Here is an 18,811-nt window from a genome sequence, read left to right on the forward strand (position 1 = left end):
GATTATCTTTACATATACAAGTACCCCTCAGGTTTACAGGGGTGTTTTGCAAGGTTGGAGGGCAGCGCTTTCCTATAAGAATTGAATGTTTGAGAAGAGAACAGTTTCTTGGTGGATTTCCACCCCCCCCACCCCCCCGTTGGTTTACAACAGATTAAAATACTTGGAAGGAAAGAGTCTGTTTCAAAGTCAGTGTTTCTTCTTTTGGTTAAAGCCCATAGAAAGTTCCAAAGAATGAGTCACACAGCTGGTTTCCCAGTAAGAACAAGGAAGACAAGGTTCAACAGTTTTGTTATTTTATGAAGGTTAAAAAAAAAACCCAAGGAAAAAAATTGCAGAAACACTCTTAGATATTTTTTTCCTTAATGAAAACCGTACGCTCATTCTCTAAAAACAATAAACTCAAATCACTATAGCCCTGTCACTGTTTGAAAGAAATTACTTGCTGCCATTTGAAAAGTACTGTATCATTGAAGCCTGGGGAGAAAACACGGAGTGGAAGAGCATGTTTCTTTTTTCTTTTTAATGGATAACTAAAAAGGAAACATAGTCTTTGTACAGACGTAGGTTTCAAACTATGTACATGTTTTTCTGGCTGCGGTTAGTCCTGTTGAAACTGGACAGGAGATACATATATGCATAAAATTAGTCATGTACAGGAGTTGCAGGCTCTAGTGAGGTGATGGAGTGAAGGCTACCAGGATAGACCTAGGGACTAGACAGGTCCTCAAAGCTTTAGCCTGCAACTCTGTACTTCGTTAAAGGAAACTAGGGGTCTTGTGTCTGCTTTAGTAGTGTTCTTTGGGATTTCCTCGACTAACGTTTGCTTTGCTGCAGTGTAGAAAGTCTGCTTCCAGGATCAAAGTTTGATGGTGTTAAACACTGCACAAGCACACAGTAATGTACGATATCTGTGACAAAAGCCCAAAGTACCCATCTTGTCAATCTGTTATGTTTATTGAAATGTGGGGATTCCTCAGCAGAAGAATGGTAAACTGTTTCCGTTTTCTCATGGTTAACTAGCTGGTTGGGTGTATGGCTTTCATGACTGTCTTTTGTTTACTGGCAAACTACCAGAGCCTCTGATAGTCAAGTGGTATCAGGGCTGGGTTACGGGTAAAACTGGTGTCAAGAGTTCAATACTCTGACAAAGTTCTTTTAGATACTCTACATAAGGAGGCTTTAATACCAAGTTTCTTTATTGGAATATATTTGATGTTACATAGGATTTTAGTTTAGCCTAGTGATAGAGCAGCCTCCTGAAATCATGACACAAGCCTAATATAGCAGCCAAAACACACAGTTGAACCCAAGACAAACAGCACGCCCATTAGTAGTCCCTGTATGCTCACCGTCATGATGCTGGTCATCCCCAGTTGCCAGGGAAGAATATGTGGCTGGAAGCCAGCTCATGCCCCATGTTCTCTTCAAAATTTGTTTTGTTGGGTTGCTCAGTTTTGGTGCTCTGTGTTGGGCTGAGCTGTGTAGACACTTCCCCTATGCTGGTCTGACTGACTCAGGAGGATAATAGTTTTGATTGTTTTAGGGAAGGCCATTCACACAGACAGTTGTCCCACTCTGCTGATAGAGCTGTTTCTCTAAAACAAAGGGCGCCCTTCAATCCCTTTTACATTGAGAGAAGTTCAGCTTAGTTTACAACAGCTGTCGTCACTGGCTGTGCTCTTCTGTTCTGAGCTTTGTGGGCACATGCCTGCCTTGCCTGAGCCTTCTTCCATTGTGGGGGTACATTGATAGTTCACAACTGGAAAGCAAGGGATGATGCAAATACAAAGTCTGGCTATCCAGTTCATGAAAAGGTCTTTTTTGTTTTCTTTTTTTTTTTTTTAGCATTGACCCTTTGAAGTAGTTTTTATTCTACTTGTTCAATAGTAATGAGGGTGCTTAATTAAGATCTCTGCAAATAAACTGCCTTTGATTCTTGAATGTGATACAGGCCTGGAAATAAGAGGATGAAAGTGACACTGTGGTTTATAGAAGTTACATGTTGATGTTATGCAGTTGAAAATGAGGCTAGCACCTTGCTGCTTTACCAGAACATCCTTTTAAATAGGTGCCTGGTTTATGAGCATGGTCACTGGTACATGTGGAATGGTTTATTTTACAGTTCTCAGCTGTTCATTGCTCCCCTCCAGTAAGGTGACCACTGTCACATTCAGTGGTATGTGTGTAGTCCCTCACAGTATATTAGTCAGTAGATTTAGTAACAGTTTTCTGTGTTCAGAGTATGTCGGTTTTCTTTTGAGAAGCCTCTGCCATCCAAGGTGTTAATTCTCCTCCTTACTTCTTTCTCTCAAGGTTTGGACACATAAGTGTGGCTCACATATTGCTGGAGAATGGTGCTGATCTCAATGCACAGAATAAGTTAGGAGCCAGTGTCCTCACAATGGCCTCCAGAGGTGGCCACGTCAGCATGGTGAAATTGTTGCTGGAATCTGGAGCTTTTGTAGACAATTATGATCATTTTAGCACAAGTGTGCTTAACAGCAGCAGAGATGAGCTTCCTGATATCACTCCACTAATGGCAGCTGCTCAGCATGGACACGAGGCAGTGGTACATCTGTTATTAGACTGGGGAGCGGATTGTAATTACGCTGTGAAGACTATGGGTTGGAGTCCTTTAATGCTGGCCGCTGTTAGTGGAAAGGTGAGCTTGGCACAGCAGTTGATGGAGAAAGGTGCCAATCCTGATCACCTGAATGTACTACATAAAACACCTTTTGAAATCTCTGTTGGCTTCAAACACAAAGACATGAAGGACTACCTGGAATCTCTCACAACAATCAGATCCCAGACAGGTATGGAGCATTAGTTTTTTTGTTTCACTTTCTTGAAGTTTTGATTGTGTATTTAGAAATCGAAGGAGTTATTTTGTATGTACATGATGTTCTTTATAATTTGTAACTAGACTCTTGAAAATGTTGGAATAAGTACACCTACCTCAAGTGCGGGAGGAATGCACAACTTCAGCAAGTTATCTCCACGTTAACATGACAAGATCCCTGTCCTGCAATAAAAATAATGTGAAACATTTTAAAGTATTTTAAATGTTTACTTTTAAACTACCCGATCCAGTTGCTCATTTAAGAAGAAATTACAAAGGCCTACTTGAAATCACAGTAAAAAAGGGACATAAAACCCCAGGATATCACAGAAAGGATATCATAGACTGAGAAAACCTGAGAGACTGAAGAAGTTGAAAATGTCTGGTTTCATGAGGAGGTGATTAAGAGGTGTGATTAATAAAGTGTCCACATAGGGCACAGGATGTCCAATACTGGAGGGCCTTTTTATGTGGCAGCCAAAGAAAAAAACTGTGTTTAAAGTTAGAAGAATTCAAATGGGAAATAAGACACTATATTTTGCAGTGAAGCTTAGACCTGAAGTGACTTAGTAGAGGTGTAATCAAGGGTTAAATGCCTTTCTAAACCTCATGATTGGATTGTCTTCACTTGGTGTCACATATAAGGCCTGTGACTTGCAGAAAACCAGATGAGGTTAACCTAACATTTTCTTCTACCTCTCTCTGAATATGTGAAACCTCCTCAGAGCCCTTTGATAGTGGAGTGTGTATTCTGAGAAAACCAAGTATTAATGTGAATGAATAACAAGTCGGCATGTGCCCTACTTTTATGTTCCTTGCAGGAGATGGGAATACTTAGTTGACTTCAGGACTTAAAATTTATAAGCAATCTCCTTCCTTCAAATGAGAATATGCCTGTTTATGTGCACACACACAGAGTAGGCACACACACTGTTTGTATATGTACAAAACTAGATTAAAATAACATTATTTCAATGCAAACCTCAATTAAAATGAAGTTAAGAAATGCTGCTTTTATGCTTTTTAATTTTGTCTTGTAATTTATTCGTTATGTGCACTGAACGAGACAAGTGATAAAGAGGCATTTTGTGACTGTAATTAAAGAATGTGCGGTGGTCATGTGACTTTAGCCATGAGCATGGAAGGATGTAAGAAATCCAGGATTTTGTAGGCAGAGGTAGTATCTTGTACTAGGGAATCTGAAGGCTTAGAAAGATGTGAGCAAACAGACTACAAATTTTTCCTTCAGTCTTAACCTGTATGTCCAGTACCATACACTCAACCCAAAGGAAAGAGTGGTATATTGTCTGTCTTTACCAGTAATTTTCCATTTTTTAACTACTAAGCAAATTTGTATTCTGTTGACAATTTTTTGGGATGTAATTACCTAGAGGTTTTGTTTTTATTGAAGATAAAGGTTAAACCTACTTGCTGTCACCTGCCAGTTTGAAATGTTAATGAATTTAGGCTTTAATTTTTTTTTAGTTTTTACTTATTGCGGTTATCACTCCCACATATTTTTCCACATTAGCTTTTCTTTCTAGCCGGTTCTATGAAATAATATTAAGAATGTCTTATGCTAGTTTTGTTAAAGTATTGTGGATTTACTTCTCTTCCCTTCTTCAGAAGTTTATGCTAACAAAAATACATTAAATCTGTTCCTGAAATCAGGCAGTTTGATTTGGACATCATGTTGGACATTTGAACATCAATAAGTCATTACAAAGATTGAGACCTTATTTCTGTATGTGGCTGTCTGGGGACACTTCGAGATGTTTGTTCTTTATGATGAAGATCAGTGGTGGGAGGTGCTTAACAAGACAGTTTGGAAGAGCTGCATCTGGATTCTTCAGCTTTGGAGTTCTTGGCTATGAAGTCTAAGGATGTGGCTAGCCTAGAAAGAACCTTTTCCAGGTGCTACCGCCCACCCAGCCATGGTGGCAGAAAGCCTGTAGAGTAGAATAGCCCACTGTAAGCTCTTTGCCACTTATAATATGAGACAGGCTTATTTAAATCTTACCTAATTATGTCTACATTATACTGCCATATGGACATGTCCACAATCCCCAAAATTCTTGGGTTTTATTCACATTTGGTGTCATTCTTGCAGGTCAAGCTTCTCTGATACTTTCAGAAGCAAGGACAAAAATCTGACATTTGTTTCTGCTTTGGAGAAGGTGTTAACTTAGATGTTGGCTCATAGGTTAAGTTGGAGCTAGGGCTTTCATACAGCCATGCTGCCAGACAGAACCGGCTGACTGTAGACATTTGCTCATGATCAGTCTCTGAGGAATAGACATCAGTCAGTTACAGTACACACAGAGAATCAGTGCAGTTCACTAGTGCAGTGCTTTATACCTTGCCCATACAGTGCACATACAGAATGGATGTGCAGGCAGAGTTGGCCTGATTGAAAGTCTTTGTATTCATATAATATAGTGTATTGAAGAAGTCTGTTTAAGCTAGGAGAGTGGATTAAAGCAGATGAATGTTCCTATCACCTCTGCTGAGGGGGTCCTATCACCTCTGCTGAGGGGGAGTTTCCATCAGAAGGGTAGTAACTAATAGGGATGAGGAGGGGTAAAAATGTTAAGCTTCCAGACAAATTTCTGCATTCATTTTTGACCATAGCTTCAGTCTCCTAGCACTGAAGTCTTGTGTATTCTGGGAAGAAAAACCCCCACCCTTTCTCTTGTAAAGAAGGCAGCAGAAAAGGAACTTGTCTTCTGATCCCATTGCCATAGATAGGGCAAATTGCATCCCAAAAGAAAGCAACTCTCTTTTCGGGGCTGTTTTCAGTAGCAAAGTCAGAACTAACCAAAATGGCCTGGGTGTTGCCTGTGTTCTGCCTCTGTTCTTGCTTTGGCTTACCTGGAGGAACCCCCTTGCTTCTGGCATCTCCTTGTGGTCTCCTGCTCCCTGAGGCTGCCTTTCGTACGGGCTTTTCACATGCCAAGTACAGGCGCTGGTTGTCCTAAACAACCCTTTTGAAATCAGTTTTCTAATGGTGAGCTCATACATAGTTCCTTCTGTAAGAGCAGTTTCTGAATCAGGAGAAAACGTAGGACCCACTGTTCTCTTTCCCAGTCTTAAATAAAAGGTTCTTATGGTTTTCTAGGCTTTTGCTCAGCATTTTCAAATTACTTCATTTGTAGTCAAGCTATGAAGATCAACCTTTTATGTATTACCATAAAAAAAGCAGTATCCAGCTCAGGAAATCTCTCAATGTCTCCTTGTTTTCCTTAAAATCTTTTTACCCCATTGATTCTGTAGTGTCAGTAGCGTTCTGGAAGATGGAAAAGGATATATTTTTCTGGCTTGAGTGGAAGGTGCAAAATCATGTCACTATTTTTTCCTCATCTTACATAGTATCAGCAGTTTCAAAGCACTTTGAAGACGTGAAGGGAATGATTCTTCACTAAAAATACTAAAAATTATAATAATTGCTGTTCTTATTATGGGGATGGTGATCTGGGAGTTGAAGGATATTGATTAATGCACAGATACCAAGGTGTGTAGTTCAATCATCCCTATTTATTTTTGTGACCTTCACAAATTAACCTGGTAATACTGAAGAGGAAAAAAAAGTGGAACAGCTTGTAAAATTGTAAAACTCCTTTTGAGTCACCTTTCAAAATAATCCTGTATTATTTGAGTGTTTGCAGTTGTACAGAGGATTACACCAGACCACAGAACCATTCTGTGGTTCCTTAATTGATATTTTAGTCTTCCAGGCAGGAAACACGAAAGTTTCAAATACAGTCTTCTGATAGAGAATGGAAGTTAAAAGGCAAAAGCCTATACTGGTGCTTTATTATAGTTTGTATATTATAGTTAGCTCTGCACAGAGAACCATACAGGTGAGTGATTCTTCACAAAGGGAATAAACAGGTTATCAATGCTTTCTTTGTTCTTATTAAAGGTATGTCTAAATGTAAGTTTTATAGTACCTTTATGTAAATTTAATACTTTCTGCTATAAAAAAATTACTATAATTTTTTTGCTTTTTTGATGGCTGCTAATGGAAATATTTATATTTTTCCCAGATACAGAAAAGAGGCAACCTGATGTCTTTCATGCTTTGAAATTGGGTAGGTACTGAGAGGATTCTTGCGCTGTGTCCAGTTCTTGTAACTTCAGAGCATGTTTGTTTACTAATATGGGAAACCAAGACATGTTCTGTTTTTACATGTGACTTTGTTTTTTCCTTGTTCTTCTTTTAATTTTAAAAATACATTTATGTCTGCAGTTTATTTTCCTTTACGTTCCAATATGAGAAAATCTTTATCAACTTCTGGTTGTGCCCTTTATGCCAAAACGGTGTTATGTTGTAGTTCCAGTTACTGCAAGACCATGCTACCTTTAATATGATTTTTTTTTTCGTTCCTCATAAACTTGAAGTATGAAAACAAAAGTGCTAGTTGGTGCAAAGAATATGCTGGCTTCTATTCCACATGAGCATTGTAATTGCTCTTGAAAGTTGTCTCAAGAAAAGAGTAAGTGTCTTAGATTTTGCCTGTTCTCCCATGACCAAGAGTGACTTCCATGAGCACACAACTGGTAAAACTCTTCTGTGGCAAACAGAAAGAGCCAGTGCCATCCTGTTGATTTATTGTTCCAGGCTCCTGGTGGATGGCAAGCTGCTTTCTGGTTACCTATTTCCCTGGATTTTCCAGCATAGGAAAAAGTGCTGAAGTGAAGGGTTTGGCCTGAGACTTGCTATCTGATGGCTTTGACATGGGAAATGGTTTTATTCAGTTTTTGTTTAGGTTCCTGATAATGTCGCAGGTCAGAAAACTCCACACTGTTTGCAATCTCTTTGACAGGTTAAAGAGATTCAGTGTTTGAACCTTACCTGATTTATAGTTGGTATTTTGACTTTTAAATGTTTTCAGCTATTTGATAGTACATTTAGCCTATGGCTGGCATTCCTACCTATGTAGACAGTCTGAAAAAAAATAGTCACTCAGTAGTAAAGCAAAGTTCCTGATTGATCTATGTAATATTTATTTATTTTTAATATTGGAAGATGTAATTCCCATATGAGATGAAATCTTATGTTTAATGAAGTCATGATACCTAAGGGGGGAATCACTTCTTCAGTCAGTGTGCCCTTACTTGGGACTAAGATACCGCAGACAAAGAGAAAACTTTGGTAGTACAGCCTTGCACGTGCAGTGGACCGAATCGTTACTGTTGCTGTGCTTTCTGTGTCTGTGGCGTAGAAAATCTGATCATATTGCTCTGAAAGCTGAGTCTCCCCCTCCTGCCTGTGATACGTGCATACAGAATAAGTAAGGTTTAGAGTTGAGTGCAGCTGCCCCTCATTCCAGCTTTTTTGCCCATGTACCTACTCCTGACTGTAACATAATAGTAAAGCCTTTGGTGTGGTTCACCTTCTTGCTTTCAACAGGGACCTGCACCCTGAAGAGACCTCTGAGTTAGCAACTTCCACAGTTTCTGATGGATCTTCTTTTTGTTATTATTATTTGCAAATGAGTGGATTTTGTGAAGGAAAATCCATTTTTTCTGAACATCTGTCCAATTGGATTTCAGAAATGCATCTTTATATCAACAATTATCTTGCAAGTTTTATTGTTGCTGCATTCCTGTTGAGAAGTTAGAGGTGTGTTTTAAATGGTTAAGCCTGGCCTTAGTGTTCAGTTCATATCCTGAGTTTTGTACACCAGTGTAACAGTTGCTTTTCAAGTAACCATTGTAAGTCATCTTCTAGGAGCTTCACGGGTTTTCAGGCTACCAGACCTGGAAATGGGCAGACATAATAGTGGACAAGAAAGAGGTGATAGGCAGCAGTACCAGGAGCGCTCTCTTAAATGTCAACTCTTCACACGTAAGCTGCCAAAACCTCTTCCTGAGGCGGCCTCAGGTCTGTTAGAGAGTTCATCTGCCTGTTTTGCACTGCTGTGACTTTTAGTTTGAGATTTAGAAATGTTAGTGCTGGGTCAGAAGTAGTCTTAGTGGATGAGCCAAATGGATATTGTGTGGCATACTCCTTTTGATTTTTTCTGAAATACTTGGCTACAGATAGCAACGCTGCTAAAAAGCAACTCAATAGGTTAAGAAGTGTCCAGGCCAGATTTCAAACAATTGTGGAATCTCTGTAGGTTCCAGGGTTTCTATTTAACAAATTCTGTGCTGCCGGTCTGTGTTAAAGCCACCTGCTGCCTTTTGCTAAACAGGGACATAAAAAATGTAGTCCTGTGCTTTTGTATCTTCCCTGTTCCAAGAAATTGGGTGGGTGTTGGTTTCAGCAAGTGCATTCAGCTGCCTGCAGGGTTTGTGTGGGGTTTTGACTGGTTTTCCAAGGAAAGTGTTCATGCCTATGATTGAGTTGAAGGCAGCCCATGTCTTGAAGCAGTTTACCATCTGAAGGGTTTTTTTAAAGGTGAGATTTTTTCCATTTGCATGGCAGTTGATGACTTGCTTCTTTTTACTCTGTTCCTGCAGCGGTACATATTCGGTCACAAAGGTCTTTTTTTTCCTGTTAACTTCTTGCCTTCTTTTTCCTGGCATATGTCATCAAAAAAGTAAGGGAGGTGGGTGAGCTTAAGATCTCTGCTTAAGATAACCCTATCTATGTCATACATTTTTAAAAACTGCTTGTTCCTAGTTCTACTAATATTTAGAAAAAAGCCCACAACTTAGTTAAAATATGTTCAGTAGCATATTTTATACTGCTTTTCGTAATCTAGACATGAACTTGGTGACTGCCAGCCTCTTCATATGGGAACCTGAACATTATGTTCAAGTTTCAAGAACTAGAAAGATGACAGGAATAACACGTTACGCTTGAGCAAGGAGTAGGGAACTTTTGCCTTGGAGATTTAGTTTAAATATTGGAGGCAGAATTAAAAAAAAACACTTTCTGAATATAGAAAAGTTGAGGACTGGAATAGATAAATTCCTTGGGAGGTCGTGGAATTGTATCAGTAGAGGTTTTTAGAATCAGTGAACCACCTTTGAAAGGACTCACAGGTTAGTGTGACACAGGGTGTTGTTCTGCCTACTTAAGGCAAGGGGTGGCCTCCACTATCTTTTGAGTGCCTTTGTACCCACTGTCTTTGATTCTGAAATTGTTGCTTGCTGTGATTTCAGCCTATGGAAATGGAACAGGGATCTTCATCCTGCTGAAGCACAATTCATAGTGTCTCAGCCTCGTCAATTTTCCTTTCATGACATCATCTTATGACAATTTAATAGAAATATTGCCTACTTGTGTCTTCACATGTGGGATGCACTGCAGTTTATACAGCTATTAAGCTTAGTTGTTCATTTTAGAAAATGATTCTTGTAACGGGATTGTACTATAAGTGTACAGGTAGGGAAAATGCGGGAAAACAGTGCCTCCTGCTTATGCCACAGTTTTATATAGCCTGGAAGACCAAAGATCAGTACAAATATATTGCAGTTGCTCTAGTACTTTATTTTTTCTGTTTTAATTCCACTACACGTAGACCAGTGTCAGCAAAGCAAAATACATATTAATTCAGTGGCTAAGCAGTTCTCTGTTGCTTATGTAGATTATGTTTTATCACTGTTTTGCAGGAAACTTCCAGCTGGTTAAAGAGATTGTTGATGAAGACCCAAGTCAGGTCAATATTACCAATGTTGATGGAGCATCTCCATTAATGATTGCAGCTGTAACTGGACAGCTGCCCCTTGTTCAGCTCCTTGTTGAGAAAAATGGTGATATTGACAAACAGGATAATGTTCATGGCTGGACAGCACTAATGCAGGCCACATACCATGGGTAAGATATATGCTGTCTTTGGATCTAGCAGTAAAGTAGTTTCATTCTTCTTACATCCCAATAGAATAAATCTTTCTGACACTGACTCTGGAAGCAGAGGGGTCTTACAAGAAATTGAGAGACTTATGACCTCAGTTTTCCATGACTCTTGCACTGCCTTCAGCTTTTCAGAGCAAATCTGAATGCTCTTTGGGTTTCAGAATGAGTGGCACATTTGGGAACTTGGAGGTGGCTCATTAAGTGCTGGGAATGTAGTGCTCCAGGCAGGCACTAAGAGTTTTGGTGCTCATTTCAACTTCCATCCTTTGACGTTTTTTAGTGTTTTGTAAGATGGTATTGCCCCCTGCTAGGATTGTAGGCTGCATCAAGTTGTGAAACTTCAAGGCAATCACCCTTCTATGTGCCATACTTTCCACTCTTAAACCCATTTTTATGTTCCCCTATCCAGCCTTTAGTTTTCATGGAATTTTCTGAAATGTGCCCACTGGGGAACTGGATGTTGTTTTCTCTAAAGGTACTTTCTAAATGCAGGTAGGCACTTAAGAGTCAGACCCCAAAAACTGGCCTGGTACTTCAAATATAGTGTCTGTCATATGTTTGGCATTGTCTGAATACAGGATATTTGGTTTAGGAAGGTGAACTGTTCTCTGTTGTAGCTGAGGGTCTCAGCAAGGTGAAGATTCACTTCACTCCTAGTAATGTTTGCATTAATTGTACAAATGCAGATATTCTGCTCCAGCCTTTATTTTTTGCCAGCAGATCTCACTGGACTATGAAAGCACAACCAAGGAGAAAAATAGGAGGTCAGGTCATTGCTTTGTGAAAATTTTTCTGAATTAGTTCCTGGTACCTACATAAGATGAGATTCTGTGCTTCCTCACCAATGCAATGCTGATAGTAGGGATAGGCATTTCACAGAAGTGCCTAAAACTCAGTTTTCCCAGTGTGGCCATTTCACTTACCAGGAGCCACCCCAGTGCACAGCTACAGTAGAAGCATCCGGTGGTGATGGGATGTGCAAGAGCTGCTGACATGTCCCCTTACCGGTACATGGGCACTTCTCTTGTCTGTGGAAGTGTATATGCCAGCAGAGTGCTGCATGTGTTCGGATATGGCCCTTTCAGTTTCCTGGAGGACTGTGTTATGAAAGTTCCCTTTATCAATTAGTCTTTATAGTATGAAATTCTATTAGCTTTGTTAACATACTTTATACTTGAAGTAGAGGAATTTTACTGGAGACTTTGGTATTGTTCATGCTTAAGTAAAACAACTAAAGGACACCAGCTCAGTAGAAGGACCAAAAGGACATCCCATTCCTGGAAGTAAGGACTTGGCTTCTTGGAAACTTAAAGCTCTCCATAGATAAGTAGTGATAGCAAGACTGACTCCAGGGACATCTGGATCAGTGAGACAAGCAGCAAGAAAGCTGCAGAAATACAGTTGCTTTGCAAAGTTTTACTATGATTAGTACTATGATGATCATGACTAAAATAATGATTTTCACTATGATTGGTAGTGTTGGTGTTCTGTGAATTATGTTCTCTTTTTTTTTGTTTGTTTGTTTGTGCAGTCTCATTGGGGAGACTTCAGTGAAACACATTAGATGTGACTAATCACTGAATGCACACAAGTATACAAGAAGCCTCTGTAAAACCACATTTGGGGTGCCCCAACGTGGCTGGGGCACCTCATGCGCATGAATAAATGTTTACCCTTCTAATTCTATACTTTGCATTCTAGCCTTTCTGCTTGGTTGGCATGGGACAGTTGTGAGTTTTTGTAACTGGAAATCTCTGGCCTCTGCAGCGGCTCAGCTAGCCCTTTCTCAGGAGCAGCAGTGGTGTGGAGCGTCTCTGGTTTGAAGGAGGGAGTAGGCAAGGTCTGTGTGAGCCAGGGGTGCTAAAGGATGTGTCTCTGTGCCCTCAAAGTGCAGTACTGAAAAGCAGGATGGCGGGATCATGGAGTTTTAAGGAAGAAAAGTAATGGGAAGTATGCAGAGGAGCTGTGGTAGGGATAAACAGAATTTTTGTTAAAAGAGAGGAGAAACACTCTTCCTCCATTTTAGGTTGTCTTTATCTGGAGTGAGTTCAGAACTGAAAAATTTCTACGATAAGAAGGAATGCTCTGAAGTGGAGAGGTTGAGATTGGTTTGTCAGCCTCAGTATTAGAATTCGCAGTGACCTGTTGATACTTCAGAACATTTTTGGTCTATGTTGCTTATGCATGTTGGAGTTTGTTTTATACAGTCAGTCTCTGCTCAAGAGGAGTTTTGTATTAAATGTATTTTTCCTAGCTCTGTTGTCTGTTCACATATTTTGTAGGCTGAATTACAGTATTGTTTTTAACTCATGAGGCAAGTCCTGTTTATTTATTCAGGTGTATGAGAAGGGAGAGAGGCTAATGGGAATGGGATGGCGAGTTCCTTTTGTGCAGCTAGCTTTTATGAGCTTTTGTTGGAAGGCATCTGTGTTTGTTATCATTTAATGCTGATTTGGTTTGCATTTGAAACACCTCAAGGAAGTGATAATGTGCATTTTCAATTGTATAATTTATATCTCTAATTAACAGAAGTACTGTTTGGAGTTTATGAATTATCTTCAGTCAATTCAGCTTTTCTGTATGCAATTTCTTACCTGTTCTGAATATGAAATTGTATGGGAAGTACTGAATGGAAGAATGATGGTGTATGATGAGTACTGGACTGACCTTTGTCTTTCCATCTGCTTTTTTTGCCTTAGGCCTTAATGGCATTTGCTTGTGAAGGTGTTTGGCAACAAATTCCAGAGTCAGTTCCAAAGAGTCAGCTTAAGAAACTTACTTCACGCATTAGGGTTTTTAGGCTAACTTTGTGCATGTTGATTAGTGTGATTCATAGTGAGTAAACTGCAACTAACAAAGGAATCATGGGAGCTTCTGAATGGCTTGTGAATAAATTTGAGACTCGGTTAGCTATAGAAAAGGTAAGAACTCTGATCTCTAATTGAGGAGCATTGGTATAAGTGGATGAAAATGGAGTATTAGGGGTTTGGTTTTGTTTTTTTAACATGAGCAATGCCTTTTTTTCTTCCCTTAAAGAAACAAAAACATTGTAAAGTATTTGTTAAATCAAGGAGCTGACGTCAATCTTCGTGCCAAAAATGGATACACAGCTTTTGACCTGATAATGCTGCTGAATGATCCAGGTATGTTATTTCAAAGAGCACTGAGGAAATGTACAACATAAACAGATAAACATCCTTTCCAATCTAGAAAATACATTAAAGTTGCTAGGAAGTGTATTTCGAGGTCCAAGCTGGATACTGCCTGAAAATGGTGGGTTTTGAGTTAATTGGTTAGACAAGTGTATACATCTATGGGATAACAGATTTTGTGCATTCCTCTTTTGTTTGTTTTTGAAGATGCTTCAAACTGTGTCATTTGTATCACCAGAACCAGTTCAGTCGCATTTGACAGCGGTGGCCCAGGTATTCTGTAGTGTTATTAGCACAGATATGAACTGGAGCTAGAAGTTTCCACTCTGAACAGCAGTAAAGGGGCAGGATAAAGAGAGTGCAATGAGAACAAAGCTAGTGAACTCCTGGCTGAACCTCCCAACTAGGTCTGTAAAGGCTGAAAGTAAATCACACTTCAGGGTTCAGTTTTGGTTTTTTTTTTTTAATGGGAATGCTTTAGAAAAGGGCAGCATGTTTTGGGGAGACTTCAATGAAACACATTTAGTGTTTGTTGTAATATAATTTGTTATTGTTAACCTTGCCTGGTATCTGAATTGCTTTTGTCTGAAGCCAGCACTACTGCTGATGGAATTAGTTTGTTTTCTCTGTATTTACTCATTACGGTGTTTTTGGTCACTAGCAGATACCTTTCCTTTATCAAAAGTAGATGACTAATAGTATGCAATTTTAGAAAATAAATACAGTGAATTGTTTTATAACTAGCTTCTTGTAGGACAGAGTGGTTTGTCTTGTTACCTGTGTGTGTATATATATATATATATATGTCAGTTTTATCTGCCCTCCTGAAAGTCTTTCCTGACCTCTGTATGAAATACAGATTTACAGATTTTTTTGCTTTCCTGTCCTGTTCTCACGCACATTCTTTTTTCTTCCTCTTCCTTCTTTTTTTTTCTACCTTTTTTGTCCACCTTGTTTCTTGCCTTGTCTTTTCAATCCCTTCATTGTCCAGGCTGAACATCTCCTTTCTCTTTGGGATTTAATTTCAAGCTTCTTTTCTGCAACCTACACTTGAAGAAAGAACATTCATTTTTCTCTACTGTCTTCTGTGTCAGGTGAGGAAAGGCAGCATCACAGCTTCTGCAAACTGCAAGAGAAGGCAGTTCACTTGGTCACACATGACTGATTCTGACAGAATAGCATGCTTATTTATATTGATAAATACCTTTTAGAGCAGTGATGGTAAGACACTAGCCCACTGTGTGGGAAGAAGGTATAGGAAACAGGTCAGGAAAAAAGGTTTTGGGGATTCATCTGCTTTTGCATTTGAGAGCTAAATCAATTACTCCCTTACAGGATTTATAGGGGAAGTGTCAGCATATCAGTCATAATTTGGGAAAGCAAAACAGACTAAAGGTTTTCTTAATTTGTTTTATTTTAGACACAGAGCTTGTACGGTTACTGGCATCAGCATGCATGCAAGTAGACAAAGACAAGAGTAAGCTGAACAATAGATCGTCTTTGCCTTGTTCCAGAAGTAGGCAATCCTTAAATGTCCCAATGTTGCCAGATGACAAAGGAGGTCTAAAGGTAAATATATTCAGTCTTAGATAACCAACACATTATTTCCTGTAATGTTTGAAGCAGAGAAAGTCATTGCTAAGTGCTTTGGATCTAGTATGTAACTGGGATATTTTTTGGGGGTGTGTTCCGAATTCCTCATTGACAGTGCTTCCTGGTTTTATGAAACGTAGCATGTGTTCAGCTAGCTTTCTTTTTGTCAGATGGCAAGGCAAAAGGAAGACTTTTAAGGAAGAGTTTGCACTGAAGCATTTCAGTGCCTAGAAATAGACCTCATAATTAAGTAGTAGAAGGTACTAAGGATCAATTGATAATTGCAAACCACTTTAATGTTGCTTTTGTAGTTTATCTTAAAAACTCCCTGACAGATCTATCACTGCTGTAAGGATTATTTAATTGTACGTTTCTTTTCCTCTTTTTTTCTTTTAGTTGGAACTAAATTGTTGTGTCTTCTTATCAATCTAGTCCTGGTGGAGCAGGATGTCCAATCGATTCCGCAAGCTGAAGTTGACTCAGACATTACGCCATGGATTTCCTTCCAATCAGTTTGCACCTTTTCCTGATGAGCCTGAACCATCATTAAATTCCACCATAAAAGCAGTTTCAAAGGGTGATACGGACACCTCTGCAAACCTTGATGCTGCTACAGCTTGGATCACAAATAACAAAGCTAGCGGTAAAGCCAGAGTTGTCTTGCGGGAAGTGAGCTCTTGTGGCATACTCAAGATGATACTATTTCTAATTTACTGATTTAGTTTTTATTTGGCTTAATATAACTGAAAAGACACATAATGTATTTTTAGTATATAAACAGAGAGGTGTTTGTATTCCTGACTGTTGATCATGCTGAACGCTGAGTGCAGCATCATTTAAGCAGGAAAATGCTACTATTTTTATATTAGTGTCCTGTAGCAAGCACCATTAAATTGAATAGTAGAAACAGGTCACTCAAAAGTATTTGATATCTTTGATAAACTAATTTATGTAATGAAAACCAATTTATTTAAAGAAACAAAAAAATAATTCTGAGAAGAGGTATTGGAAAAGCCCAAATCGTAAAGCACATCTATTGAAATTGTACAGCTCTCCGTGCAAACCCCCTCCCAGTTTCTGATGTGAATTAGACTATTGGCTTAACTTGAATTTAGGTACATGGCAGTGTCACTGGAAAACTTGGTTCTGTGTGCTTTCTGAGGGGGTAAAGCTGTTGAATGTTTGAAAATAGTAAGCTCTTCTTGAGGACAAAAGTAGGAGCGTGTAAATAATAAAAGCTTATTTATATATTTTTCAGGTGTAAACACTGCAAAAGGAGGAAAGGATGATGAATTACTGACAACCATGGTATGTCACAGTGTTCTTGGTGTGTTCAGACCAATTGAGAAGGTCATGCAGCTCCCCCCTCCCCCCCCTTTTTTTTTTTACCTCCTGTCCAACTCACTATTAGGAAGAGAGCTGTCATTTGTTCATAGTCACTAGACAGGAACTGACAGGCTGTGAATACATCAGTAGTTCTTAGACTAGAAGTACTACAAGTAGTATGGTATAGAAGCTGTTCACAAGTACTGACTTGTTTCAAGAGTTATCCATACCTTTGTATGATTAGCAATGAATTAGTAAATAGATGCCAGCAACTAATTAGTTGTTCCAAGCAGTATGCTGTGAGGAAAACATGGATGGAACATAGTATAACACGAAAATGAGAAATTATTAGTAGAGGCAACCATTAAATACTTAATTTGGAATATTGATTTGTATTATTCTGTTTCTTCATTTGTTGTGCTGTAGCTTTAAATTCCCCTACAGCTTGTTCCCTCAAGATGTCATTACCTGGTTATCCTTTATGTTCTTTTTTTAAGAAGATTGAGAAATTTTTGATATGACTGACAAGACAGAACTCCAGGAAGCCAAATCAGTTGTTTTAGTTTTTTCTCTTTCTGGAGAACACATACAGCAGGAGCTGACAGTTGTCCACTGTTTCCAGGTGTCCTGGGAATACAGAGAGGACTGCCTTGTTATTTCTTTGGAAATCAGTTGTTAACATTCCTGTTAAAAACAATTTGAATCAAGATTCAGTCCAATGAAGGAAGAGACGTTTTCTGCCACTTGATGAACTATATTCATTGTATTAAATGAATGAGCATACTGAGGTGCCAGAATGTCCATTGGATTCTCTTTCTTATTACGTGTTGTACATCTTCACAAATACTACTTTTATCTCTCATTTCCATTTTATTTTGTTTAAAAATGCATTTGTCTCTGTCTTTCTATTTAACTTACAATTTTGAAACTATATCATCAGCTTTCAGTAATCTTTCTTAAGAAGAGGCTCTTTTCTTTTTCCTGTTCTTTTTTTCCCTCTCCCAGCTGAGAAGTAGTGCTCCATTTACCAGGCTGCCCAGCGATAAACTGAAAGCAGTGATACCTCCTTTCTTACCACCCTCAAGTTTTGAGCTTTGGAATTCTGACCGAACACGACTCAGCAAAGAAGGCAAAGGTGAACAGATGAGAACTGCCTGGCCACAGAGAGCAATCAAGCATGATTTTAACAGCAGTGGGAACTCTGATGTAGTAAGTAAAACGTGTGCAAGTACTGTGTTACGTCCAGGCCATGCTGACTGGTGAGGCACATGGTGTTTCTGCCTAGAAATTACTTTAAATCTTGTGTCTCAGTAGTGGCTTGTCCTTTTAAGCTCAGCTGTTTAGGAAGAATACACACCTCTGTGGAAGGAACATAAATGGAACAATAGTTTTGTATGAAATAAAACAATTTCTTTGCCGTTAACCAGAAAAAAGTTGAGCCCTGATGAATTTGCTGCGAACTGCTAAAGGGGCTGGAGGTTCCATCTATATATTCTAGTTGCCAAAGTAGGTACAGTCATTGGAGTTTGGCAGAAACTGCTCTGATTTGGAGGAAGACTAGGGGCAGAAGAAAATAATGAAAGTTTCTCAGTTTTTAGGAATTAGGGGGAGGGAAGAAGTAAGAAGTATCAGTAAGACATAAATATACAGATCTAACATTCTGAAGGATTAGAAATAGATAGAATTGTAGGAATTAGTGATCACGTGGGTTTGAAGGTGTAGAGCCTTACAGTGCAAGTACTTTAAAAAGGGAAAAAAGTCTGAATAAATTATGATTTTTTGTAGAAGGTTTCTGTGATGTTTTTAGTGAAAATGCAAACCAAAAGGAAAATTAACTCAATTTGTATTGAGACAGGAAGCAGAACAACAAGGACAGCCTTTGCTTTCATAGTTAGTAGGAGAAAAGAAGTGCTTACTGCCCTGACATTATTTTACTAGTCCAGAACTGTATTTCACGTCAGTTCTAGAAATAGGACAATGAAGACATTTTAGGAGGATTTTTTTTTCTGTCTTCTTTTTTTAAGTGGAAGTTATCTTAATATGAGTAGAGGTGATTTAGGTGGAATGAGGTGGAATACTAGAAAGGAA

At 38.9% G+C, this 18,811-nt stretch overlaps 1 protein-coding gene across 5 annotated transcripts in view; it reads left to right on the top strand.

Annotated features, from left to right (window-relative positions):
* The window catches only part of ANKS6 (ankyrin repeat and sterile alpha motif domain containing 6), a 39,014-nt gene that overhangs the window by 1,336 nt on the left and 18,867 nt on the right, over positions 1–18,811 (top strand). For all 5 annotated transcript variants that reach the window (XR_008731423.1, XM_055705317.1, XM_055705316.1 and 2 more), the window contains exons 2-9: positions 2,317–2,816; positions 6,889–6,933; positions 10,409–10,613; positions 13,689–13,795; positions 15,225–15,373; positions 15,830–16,040; positions 16,656–16,705; positions 17,729–17,932. Coding sequence is in view for 4 of the 5 variants with exons in the window: in XM_055705317.1 (XP_055561292.1) it covers positions 2,317–2,816; positions 6,889–6,933; positions 10,409–10,613; positions 13,689–13,795; positions 15,225–15,373; positions 15,830–16,040; positions 16,656–16,705; positions 17,729–17,932 (1,471 nt within the window). In the remaining variant the exon portion in view is untranslated. The remainder of the gene's footprint in view (positions 1–2,316; positions 2,817–6,888; positions 6,934–10,408; positions 10,614–13,688; positions 13,796–15,224; positions 15,374–15,829; positions 16,041–16,655; positions 16,706–17,728; positions 17,933–18,811) is intronic.

This window comes from Falco cherrug, chromosome 3 (genome assembly GCF_023634085.1).
Source record: "Falco cherrug isolate bFalChe1 chromosome 3, bFalChe1.pri, whole genome shotgun sequence".
In the NCBI taxonomy this organism is placed as follows: domain Eukaryota; kingdom Metazoa; phylum Chordata; class Aves; order Falconiformes; family Falconidae; genus Falco; species Falco cherrug.